This window comes from Aegilops tauschii, chromosome 2 (genome assembly GCF_002575655.3).
Source record: "Aegilops tauschii subsp. strangulata cultivar AL8/78 chromosome 2, Aet v6.0, whole genome shotgun sequence".
Taxonomy (NCBI): domain Eukaryota; kingdom Viridiplantae; phylum Streptophyta; class Magnoliopsida; order Poales; family Poaceae; genus Aegilops; species Aegilops tauschii.
This window is the reverse complement of record NC_053036.3, coordinates 602,170,626-602,185,723: the sequence shown is the minus strand read 5'-3', so window position 1 is coordinate 602,185,723 and position 15,098 is coordinate 602,170,626. Positions and strand designations below refer to the sequence as shown.

The 15,098-nt window shown below is 50.2% G+C and overlaps 3 protein-coding genes across 3 annotated transcripts; all 3 read left to right on the top strand.

Annotated features, from left to right (window-relative positions):
* The first annotated feature begins 24 nt into the window (after positions 1–24).
* On the top strand, positions 25–3,332 carry LOC109747076 (endonuclease 4). Its single transcript, XM_020306165.4, has 8 exons — positions 25–234; positions 303–474; positions 1,958–2,050; positions 2,140–2,282; positions 2,357–2,449; positions 2,531–2,598; positions 2,697–2,767; positions 2,860–3,332. Exons 1-8 carry the CDS (start codon positions 121–123, stop codon positions 2,982–2,984), a joined length of 879 nt encoding a protein of 292 aa, XP_020161754.1. The 5' UTR covers positions 25–120; the 3' UTR covers positions 2,985–3,332.
* A 104-nt stretch (positions 3,333–3,436) lies between these two features.
* On the top strand, positions 3,437–6,988 carry LOC109747065 (3-ketoacyl-CoA synthase 4-like). Its single transcript, XM_073509175.1, has 4 exons — positions 3,437–4,466; positions 4,630–5,395; positions 6,683–6,770; positions 6,897–6,988. Exons 1-4 carry the CDS (start codon positions 3,967–3,969, stop codon positions 6,986–6,988), a joined length of 1,446 nt encoding a protein of 481 aa, XP_073365276.1. The 5' UTR covers positions 3,437–3,966.
* Positions 6,989–11,392: 4,404 nt separating this feature from the next.
* Positions 11,393–14,156, top strand: LOC109747058 (endonuclease 4). Its single transcript, XM_020306150.3, has 8 exons — positions 11,393–11,725; positions 11,814–11,985; positions 12,727–12,819; positions 12,923–13,062; positions 13,163–13,255; positions 13,359–13,426; positions 13,514–13,584; positions 13,688–14,156. Exons 1-8 carry the CDS (start codon positions 11,615–11,617, stop codon positions 13,804–13,806), a joined length of 867 nt encoding a protein of 288 aa, XP_020161739.1. The 5' UTR covers positions 11,393–11,614; the 3' UTR covers positions 13,807–14,156.
* The last annotated feature ends 942 nt before the right edge of the window (positions 14,157–15,098 follow it).

Sequence of the window (15,098 nt, the reverse complement as noted above, 5' to 3'; positions counted from 1 at the left end):
GCTGGCTATACTATTAACCACGCTCTAATCTGCTGACTTCCTATAAACCGAAAAGGAACGCGGCAACAGACAGAGCACCGCGGCAACACACACACACACGCAGCAAAAGCTTGAGCTAGGATGGGGCTTCTGGTGCTGCTTCAGGTCCTCCTCGTCGCGGCCGCGGCGGCGAGGGCTCCGGCGGCGCGGGCGTGGGGCGTGGAGGGCCACTACATGACCTGCAAGATCGCCGAGGTACGTACGCCAACCACCAGTCCACAAAAATGCAGAGATGGAGCGCCCTACTGAACTGATTCTCGCAGGGTTTGCTGACGAGCGAGGCCACGACGGCGGTGAAGGGCCTCCTGCCGGGGTGGGCCAACGGCGAGCTCGCGGGGGCGTGCTCGTGGCCGGACATCGAGCGGCGCCGGATGCCGTGGTCCGGCTCCCTGCACTTCGCCGACACCCCCGGCGACTGCAAGTTCAACTACGCAAGTACGTACTCGACGGCGCTCCTCGTATTCCCGAATCTAATGCTTATGCTCGCGGTGTTCAGATTTCCTTTTTCTTCAACGCCTATGTTTGTGTGGTCGAAGAACTTTAATCTCATCAAACGAATTGATCCATGAATTGGCGCAAACAAACATGAAAAATGTCAAAATATCTATAGCAGAATGGAAGAAATACGTAGGATTATCTTTGCTCTTTTAACGGCAAACGATGAAGCACAAATAAGGTAAGAGCATCTACAACCGAACGCCCCATATCAGCCACAAAAGTCTGGGGGCTCCCCGCACAAAAAATTGCCACCCAATCAAACATAAGAAATTCGGCCCAAACGCCCGGACTGACCAACAACCTTCATATCCAGCCCATATCTCTAGCGGATATGGAACGCCCGTCACGTCGAACCCGGTACACTATGGCCCACACGACCGCACATATATTCATTTCTATCCGCACTTCGATCGAAACCCTAACCGCATTGCACTCCCCTCCCCTCCACTCCCCCCCCCCCCCCCCCCCGGGCGCCCCCAAGCTTCGTTACAGCGATCTCCAACCTTGTCCGGCATGGCGGGTAGCGGATCCGAGTCCTATACCTCCTGATCTGTTGACCGGGAACTCATACCACGCAACCCCGAGGAGGAGATGGACGTCCGCATTACGCTTCGCGCTCCCAGGAGGAATCCGCCTGACTACGGTCGGACTCCATGCAAAGGGAGTCCATTGCGTCCGCCCAAATGGTGCATGGATCCGGCGCGAGGCTAGTCACCGGAGACGGTGCGCTCTGAACACCATGGTGGACGCGCAACCCCTTTTTTGGCATGTCGAGTTGGAGGTGCACGCCCGCACTGCGCCTGACATAAATATGGCACGGTGTGCCTGTTGTGCGAGGCAGCGGGCGCGGAGGGCGAGGCGAAGTTGCAGTCTTCGGCGTCGCTACGGGTAACCAGTAACCCAGGGGCCGCAACCGCGCTTGGTGGACGTGTCGGCTCTGACCACGACGGATCCATCGTCGACCTGACATCGACTGGCGGCGTGCAAGCCACGGGCTCCGATGAAGAAGAGTAGGGCATGCGAGACGGATCCCGTGAGCTGGTCCTTGTCCCATGTCCTACTCTACATCGCCGGCGATCGCACCTCCACTGTGAGGGGCTCAGCCGGTCGCTAGACATGGGTACGGTCAGAAAAACAAGAACGGTCGCTGGTGAAAATTTAGACTAGTTTTACGTTGCATGTAATCATATGAATTTAATGACTTAAAAATAAAGAACCCGATTATGAAAAAAAAATATGTACTGACCCGACTGTCCGCGATGCGCCCGTGTGCGCGCACTTCCTGTAGATACGGCCGGCCGCATCCACGGACGTTTGGGCGTCGGATGTTTTTTGCAGTTGTGGTTGTAGATGTTCTAACTAGAACCAAATTCAACGTGCAACTTGGGTACCTCATACCGTGTTATGCTGGACTGGACAGGGGACTGCCACGGCCCGAAAGGGGAGAAGGACATGTGCGTGGTCGGAGGCATCAACAACTACACCGCCGCGCTGCAAGACTCCTCAAGCCCGTGTAAGAGCATATGTACTTACTGAAACCTACTGATACTGATAGGGCGCACAACAACTTTTGCTCACTGCGCATACGGTAATATCATTCAGATAATCGGACGGAGAGCCTGCTGTTCCTGGCGCACTTCCTCGGCGACGTCCACCAGCCCATGCACTGCGGCCGCACCGCCGACCTCGGCGGTAACACCATCCTCGTCACCTGGTACAGCACAGCCAAGACCAACCTTCACAAGGTACGTCCGCACTCCGCAGTACATCACCAATCTTCTCTGTTCGTTCCTCTCTCTTAACACATAATGGCTTTCAGGTGTGGGATGACAAGGTGATCCAGACGGCCATGAGCAAGTTCTACAAGGATGACCTAAGCACCATGATCGACGCCATCAAGCTCAACCTTACTGTAAGTCTGTCTGTAAGCTAGTAGTATTTCATTTGAGGCTTCAGCATTGGCCTTAGGTTTTGACTGAATTTTTTCTTACAGGAGGATTGGTCCACCGAAGAGAACCAGTGGACGGCCTGCAGTACACAAACAACAACTTGTGCTGACAAGTAATTAAGCTTTCACCATGATAATCTGCATTCATGGAAACTGCATACAATTCCGAATCTTCAGAAGCTGACAGCTGAAAGCAAATATATGCATGCAGGTACGCCGAGGAGAGCGCGGAGCTGTCGTGCCCGGCTTACGTGGGTGTTGGGCAATACTCCAACTTAGAAGGTGCTCCAAGTTAACCTCAGTAATGACCGATTTACTGTGTGATACTTATGATCCTCTTGGGAGTTGGGATTAAACTGCATGTGTGTATGCAGATGAATATTTCTTCCCGGCGATGCCGGTTGTTGAGAAGAGGATTGCCCAGGGAGGTGTCAGGCTGGCGGCCATCCTCAACCGGATCTTCAGTGGGGAGAACAACAGCAGGCTGCAGAGCCTTTGAAGTCTGAAAGAAACAAAGTAAGCAATACAGGGACTCGCCTGCGCTAGCTACGAACTAGTCATACAATAATATAAAAATCATAAAACTTTCTTGGCCAAGCATGTTAGTTGGCTCAAGTGTCCTAATTTGTTGGGCCCTTCGAAGCTTGTTAGCTGTTCCGTAGTACTCCCTCCGTCCCATAATATAAGAGCAGTGTAGAAAACGCTCTTATATTATGGGACAGAGGGAGTATTTTGTGTCCATGTCGATTTTCTTTTCTTTTCTTTTTCTTTGTTGTGTTGGTGGTTGTAATGAGTCATTGGTGTTTTATATATAACGCGATGTGGAAGCCTTTTCCGGTATAACAAATGTGAGAAAATGGATTTTATTTTATTTTCCGACAAACAAATAGGTCACACGTATGCATCCCGGCGCGTGCATGATCCGACCCAACCTACCACTTTTCAAGAAACAAAGCAGTCCACTAAAAAACAAAGTAGTTTTATGCACTATAGCAAATGCGAGAAAATATATTTCCTTTCATTCTTTTTCCCACAAGCACAAAGCTGCCATCCATCGTTAAAAAATGTGTTTTATGAAAAAGAAAAACAGAAGCCAAAGTACAGAAAGTGCAAGAAAAATAGATATCCCAAATTAGTTGGCTGGTTCATTTACAATCCTTTTCAATATATGTGTTATAATGCCTTCTTAATAATCTTTTTTAATGAGAGTGTTCCTGTTGCGCAGTGCGAAAAACATGGGTTACACACAACTGTGCACCATGAAAAATATGCACGTATGAAATATGGTTAAGAGTAGGGATGGAGGGTCTCATCTGTACGATCATTGCTCAAGGACTGCTAGAAATTTATTTGAACTAGTAGATGTGATGTTACGTATTTCTCCCATCAGATTCTCAGTGTAAAGAAACGTTCAAAAATATGCAAGGCCCTTGTATAAATATCCCATTGTTACTGGCCTTGGTTGCTATCCTCATCGACATATGCACACGACGCACACCACATTACCCAACAACATGAGTTCTCATCTTAAACACTTAAGATTGCTATACCATCGTGCTGCCAACACCCTCATCCTGCGAATTGACATTGCAACTACACTCGCAGGTGCCGTTCTCACAAAGATTACACAAGGGGCTGTCTCTGCGCACCAGATTGTGCCTCAATCCAGTGCTATATGTCCCATCCACCTATTCCCCGTCGTCGTTCTTTTCATCGTCACAGCAACATTCTACCTTGCACTCCGTCCTAGAACTGTACACCTCATTGACTATGCTTGCTTTGTGGCGAGCTCCAAGTTTAGATACCCAAAGGCAACCTTGCATGAGCATGCACATCTCTCACCTTTGCTAGATGATTCTACTATCAACTTCATAGCTACTATTCTGGAGCGCTCAGGCATGAGCGACCAGACATATGTACCACCTATACTTTTCTATATAGAGCCATATTGTGGGCTTGATGAAGCACGCGCGGACGCAGAGTTAGTCGTGTTCCCAGTGATTGATGAACTTTTTGCCAAGATATTTTTTTTTAGAAAAGGAGGATGACCCCCGGCCTCTGCATCTGGGCGATGCATACGGCCACCTTTTTGCCAAGACATGCATCCACCGTGATGCGATCCGTGTTCTTATCACCAACTGCAGTGGATTTTGCCCGGTACCATCCAACGCTGACATGATTGTGAACAGATACAAGTTGCGAGGTGATATCCGCCTCATGAACCTTTCAGGGATGGCGTGTACTGCGTCAGTGACTGCGGTGGGGATTGCGAGCAACATGCTGCAGGTCATGCCTTGGGGGTCATACGCATTGGTGGTATCTACGGAGATCATTGGGCCATTATACTATGCAGGAAATATGCGTTCCATGCAGTTGTCTAACATATTGTTTCGTATGGGCGGTGCCGCCAAGCTCTTGTCGACTTCTAGGACCAAGGCTCGATTCCGGCTTGAGCATTTGGCCCAGACAATCACTGCAGCAAATGATGCTGCCTACCGGTGTGTATATCAAGAGGAAGATGAGAAGGGAAACTTTGGGACTGCTTTTTCTAAAGACCTTATAGGTGTCGCAAGAGATGCACTGAAGGCAAATATCACGGTAACCGGGCCTCTTGTCCTACCGGGGTCAGAGCTTCTCAGAGTTTTGCTCCATCGCATGGCGAAAAAGGTGCTTAGCTCAAGGAGGGCGAGACAATACATCCCCAGCTTTTGTCTTGCATTTGAGCATTTCTGCATCCATGTTGGTGGACCAGCGGTTATCACCTCAGTACAACATGGCCTCAATCTATCAGACAAGCATGTTGAGGCATCACGAATGACACTACATCGATTTGGAAACCAGTTGAGTGCATCGGTGTGGTATGAGTTGGCATACATCGAAGCTAAATGCTGGATGAACAAAGGCAACAGGGTGTGGATGATTGGGTTCGGTGCAGGGTACGAATGCAACACTGTTGGGTGGATCTGTATACAACCATCTTCTAGTGCAGATGGACCCTGGGCTAGCTGCATCCATCGTTACCCAGTGGATTTCTCCAACAATGTTTAAACTAAGAGGTTAATCACATCGACATCTACTACTACTGTTGCTGCTGCTACTACTACTACTACGTCGACATCTAGAAGAGCACATAGTATGATAATCCAATAAAAAGACACGACTTCTCAACTCCATTGCCCAAAAGCCAATGGTCTTGTTTAGAGAGGGCAGAATAGTCAAATGTTGGGCACTTTAGAGATTATCCATGCGAATGTTTTTCTCAAAGTCATTGTATCGGCTTTGCTAGTTATAACTAAGTTGCTTGAGGACTTCATGCGTCTAATTCGATTCCCAAAAAAGTGCAATTTTAAAAAAGTTTTAATTGGTGGAAAACACATTACTCCGTGTATATTTGGATGGAGGGAGTGGCACTACGAGAGGACGCTGATGTCTATGGCAGGCATGAGAACGCATGCATGATGTTGTGTAGACAGGGTCAACTGGCTGTTTTTCACATGGAATGGCCAAAGATCATATATTAAGTATCATAGGTCCTTGCAAATATGTAATTTTTGAGAGTGCTGAAGTCTTCTTCCTCTTGCATCCGTCAGCAACACGCCGTGAACATAGCTAAGTCCCGCTTTTGGGCCTCCGCCTTGACTGAGTAAATCTTAACAAACCTATGAGCTTGTAAAAGCAACGGCCGAAAAGCCGTCGATGCAGATCCGGAAACGTCGGGGGGAGGGGGGGCGTGATTCTGCAAACCAAATTGCTGCCCCGGAGAAGGAAACGCCAAAAAAAGGCCTGTAAAAACTCCGAAGACCGCGAAAGCCGACCGAATCCAGGCAGATCCATCAGAAACCTAAACCGACTAGATTCCAGAAGACCCATGGGAGACACGGCTCAGCGTGCCCTTCTTCGGTCGTAAGCACACCGGCGGAGCAGAAAAAAAGTGGGGAGAACATTGTTCCTACATTGGGACAATGTTGCCGCCTCGCCGCCTCCAAACCAGACATGAAGACTCCCTAAAGAAAATTTAGAAAAAAAAAAATCACCCATGTTGCTGCAGGACAAGTCTGAGTATGATGTTGAAGATCGCTGCACCGGATCTCTCCGACCGCCGCCGGCTTCGCCAACAACCGTATGATGCAACAATAATTGGTACGTGGCACTGATCTTCTCTGGTCGTTCCTCTGTCTAACGCAACATGGCTTTCAGGTGTGGGATGACAAGGTCATCCAGACGGCCATGAGCAAGTTCTACAAGGACGACCTAAGCACCATGATCGACGCCATCAAGCTCTATTGTAAGTCTGTCTGTAAGCTACTCCCTCCGTTCCAAAATAGATGACTCAACTTTATACTAACTTTAGTACAAAGTTAGTACAAAGTTGGGTCATCTATTTTAAAACGGAAGGAGTATTTCATTTCAGGCTTCAGCATTGCCCAGGGAGGCGTCAGGCTGGCCGCCATCCTTAACCGGATCTTCAGCCTGGAGAACAACACCAGGCTGCAGAGCCTTTGAAGTCCGACAGAAAGAAAGCAAGCAATACAGGGACTCGCCTGCGCTAGCTACGAACTAGGCGTAAAATAAGATAAAAATCATAAAACTTTCTTGGCCATGCATGTTAGCCTTTTTTTTTTGCAGGCATGCATGTTAGCTTAATTAGATCATAAATCACAGTTATTAACTGTAATAATCAGTACGTACGGCTGTTGTCAGGCCCAGTGTTTAGTTTTGCTGAAGGCGATGAAAATAATTGGTACGTGGCAGAGGTGACAACGATTGAAGTAGCCATTGTTGTGTTCTCCCGATCCAGTCTCGAACCTGCAAAATAATTGGTACGTGGCAGAGGTGACAACGATAACCATCCAACCACATGTTGGTTCGCCACAAGCCATGTTGTTGTTCCGATGCGAAACTGGAATTAACTAGCAGTATGCAGATCATGCTTGTATTTTCTTGATGATATTCTCAGATTGTTTAGGACGGAGGAGCTGAGCACTCCTTCAGTCGTCGTTTTGTTGCTGCTGAGCAAGTACCAAGTCAGCGTTCAGAAACAGGATCATGTAGCGTTGGTTGGGAGTGGGCAAGGAGTGGCAGGCCAGCTCGATCTGATCTAGCTTGCTCTCCGTTGATTTAGCAAACGCGACCCGGCCCGGGGGAGACGACACTTGTAAAATATAGGGAAACAACACTGCAAACACTGTGTGACGGAATATGTATACAGCATATGCTGCCTGTTGTTGGTGAGGCCGTCAGTCCTTATCCTCAGATTGTTTACCACGAGCAGCGATCGGTGCTTTGTTTAATTATTAGTCGTCGTCCAGTCGACCATTTATGGTTTTCTTTGGATCGGAAAAGAGAGGACGATCGTCGTTGGGAACTCTGAAAGAGTACAGCTGGACGACGACGCTTGCTAGCCGAAATTCACACGGCATGTCATATCGCACCTCCATTCACAAGTTAAAACAGTCCGACTCTGAAAATGGACCGATCTCTGCGCGCACGTATCCACCATGCTATTCTTTTTTTTTCGAAAAGGGGAAATACCCTCAACCTCTGCATCTCTTGATGTACATAGTCATCTTATTGAAAATTCAGGTCCAAAACAAAGTCTTAAACAATAGCACGAAGCTCACAAAATAAATTTGCCACAACCGCCGAAAATAGGGTAAGATGACTAAGCAACTATCATATTATTGGACCGTCATCCAAACTGGCTGTAAGTATCCCGTGCAACCGTCTCTCATCGGTTGCACCCAATATCCATATGCTCCATGTGGTGGTCCACATGGATGAGTAAAGACCACATACGGATCCAAGTAGACGCACTGAAGATGACCTGCACAAAATTTTGATAGTTTGGCTGTTAAAGGCAACATCATTTCGACAGTTCCATATGGTCCAACGTAATGCACAGACTCCAAGTCGAATATGTGCCGCAGTCTTAGGCTCTATCTCAGTTAACCAAGTCCCAAAAAAAATGCGGGCGGAACAATGTTAAAAGCAACGTGAATGGTTCTCCACAATAACTTAGCAAGTTGGCATTGGATAAAAAAATGTTCTATTGTTTCATCCTGGTCACAAAACCAACATCTTTTACTTCCTTCCCAACCACACTTGGCCAAATCATCCTTTGTCAAAATTACCCCCTTATGCACAAACCACACAAACACCTTAATTTTGAATGGCATCTTAATTTTCCAAATGTGTATGTCCTCGGGATAGGCCCGATGTTAATCAAATCCGTATACATAGATTTAACGGAAAATACTTCGGACATCGACAACTTCTAATGTAAGGAGTCCGCTGCATCAGAAAGGTTAACATGCATTAACCTACGCACGAGATGTAGCCATCTATCCCAACGATCACCCACTAACGACCGTCGGAACTGGATATTAATTTTCGAATACGCAAAGCTTGCGTATCATTGCATTGATAGAAGGAATAGAATGAGTACAGAAGGGGTACATCACATGACACGAACGCAGGCAGGCGTGAACATGATACCCGAAGCAGGGAGACAAGGGATGCTCAGCCCGAACAGGGGATACAACCTAGCTAGACCTACCAAGCCTGAACCAAGAGTGGCAATGTTGAACCAGCAAGAATACCAACATCGCGAAAGCCAAATCGGGGACACCACGAGCGAGTAAGATAGCGTCATCAAGAAGGAAGAACGATGTCGAGACGCCATCGCCATCCGGTCCGGAGGAACCAAACCTAGGGTTTCCCTTGAGCTCGAGGACGGGGCTCAGCCGAGGGCCTTGATAGCTAGCGCCTCCAAGGAGAAAAACGACATCCGCAGACGCCGCCGCTGCCAGCACCGGCAAGCCGGGTAGGGATTTCGACCTGGTCTAAGGCTGAGCAATCCCATAGCCGCCGCATCTGAAGTCGCAGATGAGGAAGCCAACGCTAGTCGGAGCCACCATATCAGCGGGGGTTGGCGGGGATGCACCTGCCGTCGAAGGGTGGCACCGCCTCCGGACCCACGAGCATTGGATTTGGCAAAAGGGGAGCTTTGAGAAATACAGGGCAGGCAGTGGAGCGAACCACAGGGGGTGGGGCGACGGTGATCAGCAATGCCGGCAGACTAGAACTGGAGGGACGCAGATCCTAGCTGTCGTGGCCAAACCCGTCGAGACATCAGTAAGCCAAGCAAGCTGGAAGAGACGCAGCTGCTGGGTCACCGAGACCGGAGCCGCCCGGTAGAGGACACCGACGTCCACGGGCACCGGAGAGACGCGGGCCCGAGGTCGACGGGCCGGAGCAGCGCCAGCAAATAGCCGCCTTGAGGAGCACCATGACTGCACAAACACTGTAGCATCATCGCCTCGGCGCGTTAGCCATCACCGTGGCTCGGGAGGGGAGGAAGGGCCGCCGGAGACGAGGGGGGCCTGCCTGTGCGGAGGCAGGCCGCGAACACCCCCGCGGCCGGTTGCAGTTCTCGCGCCCAGCCCGCGGCCAACACCAACACCAGAAGTGCTGGGCCGCACCGCAAAAGGGGGGATGGGCGTATCGCAGGGCAGCGCACCAAGGCCGTGGCCAGGCACGCCGCGCCCGACGCCGGACCGGCAGGAACAAGCAGCAGCTAGAAGGGGGGGGACGCGCCCGCGATGCGCCATAGGTACGGGGACGCAGGGCAGGGGGAAGCGCATGGGGACGGGACCGCCATGCCGCCACCTTCCCGGGGCTCGGCGCGGCCTCGCCGGCCGGCCCTCTGGCGGCGGCGCAGCGAAGGCGGGTGGAGGGGGGCGGGGCTTCCCTGCGGCGGCTGGTGGATCTGGGCGGAGGGCGGGGGGATGCGCGGGGCACGGGGGGGGGGGGGGGGGGATCCGCCCCGCCGCCGCCATCCCGGGGCACGGCGCGGCTTCGCCGGCCAGCCCTCCGGCGGCGGCGCAGCGAGAGCGGGCGGAGGGAGGAGCTTCTTGGCGGCGGCTGGGGTTTCCCCCGTGTCGCCAGAGGAGGGCGACGCGGGGTGGGTACTCTTTTTTTTCCTAGAACTGAATATCAAGAGGAACGGATCCCAACATTGTGCCAACAAAAACCTTTTTCCGTTGTACAATGTTATATAGGAAACGATACTGCAAGGCCAGTGGAGTCTCGCCTAACCATGTTCATTTCCTACAATGAATTTGCTCCTTTTGAAGAAGGCAACCTTTGTCTTTATAAGCCCCTTCCAAAAAGGAGAATCGGACGGTCGTGCCCTTACTTGAGCCAGCGTTTTAGAATGTAAATATTAATTACGCAGTAGCTGAATCCATAGATTTAACCGAGAACCGGGCTTTGACCATGTCTCCCGAACAATTTCAGACCGGACACCGACAACTTCCAGTGTAATGAGTTTGCTGCATCAGAAAGGTTAACCTGCATCCCAACATTTTACCAACAAAAACCTCTTTTTCATTGTACAATGTTATATAGGGATGGATACTGCAAGGTCAGTGGAGTCTCGCCCTACCAGGTATTCTAATAGATCACCCTATTCATTCCCTACAATGAATTTGCTCTTCTTGAAGAAGGCAACCTTTGTCTTTATAAGCCCCATCCAAAAAGGAGAATCGCGCCATTATTTGAGCCAGCGCTTTAGAATGTAAATATTTATCACGCAGTAGCTGAATCCATACCCCGTCTCTTTCTACCCCCACCATGCTATGCTACCAGTCAGAATTCAGAAACCGGCCGGCCAGTAGGCTTTTGTTCGTTGGGTTGGGCAAGAAGAAGCGCGTGGCAGCAGCTGCTCTGCTCTGATCCCTCCTTGACATTGCCATTGCAATGTGAAACGGAGCCAGCGGATAGGGATCGGAGCTTGTTGCGTGCCGCACATGTGAACCACGCCGGCATAATTGCACATCGATCATGACCGGAGATGCTCACATGGCGCAAGCAACTCCAGCCATCAGGCTCACATGGAAGCACCGCTCCCTTATTGGCTTCAAACTCCTCCGGTTGTTGCTCGGACAAAAGGCATCGCGGATCGGATGAAGGAATCTTCCAACTCCAAAACGCGGCCATTGGTTGGCCAGTGGTTGTATGTATAAATAGAGGAGGAGTACACAAGATAGATAAGACAAGAGCAAGAAAGCAACACTGCAACAAGAGACGCAGAAAGAGAGAGAGCGAAGCTTGAGCTGAGCTAGGACGATGGGGTTGCTCATGCTGCTTCACGTCCTGCTTGTCGCGGCCGCGGCGAGAGCTCCGGCGGCGCAGGCGTGGGGCAAGGAGGGCCACTACATGACCTGCAAGATCGCCGATGTGATTAAACCACCCACTGATCATCTGACTTCACCGGCGCCGGCCGTCGAGGTAAACTGAGCTGATCCCAAGTGCCGTTTCCGTGCAGGGTTTCCTGACGAGCGAGGCGTTGACGGGGGTGAAGGCGCTCCTGCCGTCGTGGGCCAACGGGGAGCTCGCGGAGGTGTGCTCGTGGGCGGACAGCCAGCGCTTCCGCTACCGGTGGTCGAGCCCCCTCCACTTCGCCGACACCCCCGGCGACTGCGAGTTCAGCTACGCCAGTACGTACATGATCCGGCCCAGACTCTTTCTCTCCCTCATGCATGCTCTCCTCTGAACCTTCCATGCATGGCGCCGAGCATATGCATGCATCGATACAACTTCAGCTGCTGTTTACTGTCACAACAACCAAATACGGTAATTTTTAAAATTTTGTACTACCCTAGTAAGAGCAGCATGTCACGATCGGTAGTTAAGGCGCGCTTTGACCTTCGAGCCCGTACGTACGTGCCTAATTAGAGGCCCGTCCCGATCGACACGTTACGTGCGTGTCCACCTGCTACTGAAGCTAGCATCCCATCCATCCATCCATGTGTCTGGTGAGTGGCGGTTACAGCTACCTGCATCAACATCGTTCAAATAAAAAGGCATATGCCAACACAGTTCCCATCTTTGAATCGCATCTCACAAGGAGTAGTATCATTTGGGGCGAGTCATTATCATTTTGACTGGACGGTGAAATGTTGACTGGTGGCTGGCCTGCCAATCGGGTATAGGTTCGCTTGTCTGATTGGGCAAGGGAGTTGGTAGTTCGTAGGTCCTCGTCACCGGCTGACAGTCGGAGTGCATGCACCACAAGCTAATGTAACAGTCCACCGTCGGGGCAGCATAGCATGCGGCTAGAGTTCCACAAGCAAGAACAACTCATTAAAGCCAAACACATAGTACGTACAAAGATCGCGGATCAGAATTACACACGTGTCTCACGTTATGCTTGGGTGCTACTGCTTGATTTTGGACAGGGGACTGCCACGACACCAAGGGGAACAAGAACGTGTGCGTGGTCGGGGCCATCAACAACTACACCGCCGCGCTCCAGGACTCGTCAAGCCCATGTAAGCATCACTGATCTACACCCCAGGTTCATGAGTTAATAGCATACTGTAGTACAATTCCATGGATGATCTTCCCGTCCTCATGCATTGCCATCGATGGCAGTTGACCCGACGGAGAGCCTGATGTTCCTGGCGCACTTTGTGGGCGACGTGCACCAGCCGCTCCACTGCGGCCACGTGGACGACCTCGGCGGCAACACCATCAAACTCCGCTGGTACAAGAGGAAGAGCAACCTGCACAAGGTACGTACTCTGACAGTCTCAGCTCCATGATTCACTCATTTATTCACTGTCTAATTTACGTATAGTGGTTTACGAGGGTGTTGTGTTTCCAAACTACTAGGTGTGGGATTCGGACGTGATCACAGAGGCCATGAAGGACTTCTTCGACAAGGACCAGGACGCTATGATCGAGTCCATCCAACGCAACATCACCGTAAGCTAGCTCACTAGTTAGCTCCTGCACTGCATTTCACTCCACCATTACTTCAGATTAATTTCACCTCGAGTAATTTTTTGTCTGAGTTGATCTCCTGCAGGAGGACTGGTCCAGCGAGGAGAAGCAGTGGGAGGCGTGCCGCAGCAAAACCACGACCTGCGCTGAAAAGTAAGCTCAACAGTCATCACGATGATCCAATCCAATCTGGTATGTCCGAGGCTGAATCTGACGGCTGAGAACGACCGAATGCTGCAGGTACGCCCAGGAGAGCGCGTTGCTGGCATGCGACGCGTACGAGGGCGTCGAGCAGGACGACACCCTAGGAGGTACCGTACCAGATTAATAAGACTAAATTTCTATGTATAGATACTCATGTGTGATTTCTTTGGAACAAGTGTGACGAGATCCCTTTTTGAAACTGGACTGCAGACGAGTACTACTTCAAGGCGCTACCGGTGGTTCAGAAGAGGCTCGCCCAGGGAGGCGTGAGGCTGGCGGCGATCCTCAACCGGATCTTCAGCGGGAACGGCAGGCTGCAGAGCATCTGATCGATGCAATTTCCTAGAAAATAAAGAAGAACAAGAGGATTGTCCTGTCTGACCACGTTATAGCTTCACCAAAATCACTGAACTCGCGATTATAGTATTTGTTATCCACCCACCAAGGCGGCTTAGAGTCGTTGTATCTGTATGTATCCATTAACTCCATAGTATCCTCTTCCTCGGAGCGGCTTAGAGTTTCTGCAGCGAATCATTGTATCTGTATGTGTGCGTACTGGTACCTATTGATTGACACCATCGTGTCATCTTCATTTCCTCTGTACGGTAGCAATCTACTCCCATGTGATTGTGACCTTTTCGTCTCTGCTAAAATAATCTACTGCTTCAGCTACACAGAACATTGTCGCCGATGTGTTAATTCATAACCAGTTGGATAGATGGGCCTCTATTTCAAGAAAAAAGCCAATGCAAATACGCAGCTATGCTATGAGTTAACCGGTAGATAAAATCGTGTCCATAATCCAAACTTGCATTCGGGGTGCAAGGCAAGAGGTCACTTCAGATAGATTGTTCATCAAGGGAAACACAACATTTATCCTTTTCATGTTATGTGCTACAGATATTTTTTTCAAGGATCGATACACCATGGAGAGATGTGTCAATATCAAAGAAGAAGAGCCAAGCGGCTGATACAGCGCCTTTCGGCAAACAATTCACAACACCACGACTACAGCAACAAGAGATCAAAGACCGCGTCTCAACCAACACCGGATACCTAAAAGCACAACCCTGGCCACATCTCAGTCTGGGTCAACGCACTCTTCACCCTTCACACGCCTAGGAGTCGGCAAGTGAACAGCAGGACCCAACCGAAATTGAAGAAGGCATCTTCCAATTGCAGCCGGTGATGACGTACATTGCGCCCGAGAACTCATGCCCACAGTCGAAACCAACACTGAACCATACATTGCCCCAATCCTCGCCGAAGAGCCGACGCGGTCACCAACTCCGGCAACAACTGCGTAGCCTCCATGAGCACAGGCAGCACTAAACCTGAGAATGGTTATTAAAAAACTGGGTGAAATGGTTCGGTTCTTGCTTTGGGTTTGATTGGTTCAGGTTTTATTGGGCTGAATCTTTTTTAATTTGGTTTTGGTTTGGATATGTGAAGAAACCAATTTGGGTATAGTGAGTTAATTGCACAGAAGTACCACAACTGGGGCATCACATGCAGATTGATACCACGATTGCTAATTTTTGCGTGGTACCAACATTGGTCCAGGTTTTTGTAAAAAATGCTAAAAAGCTGATTTATACGTATTGACAGTGTATCTGACTGT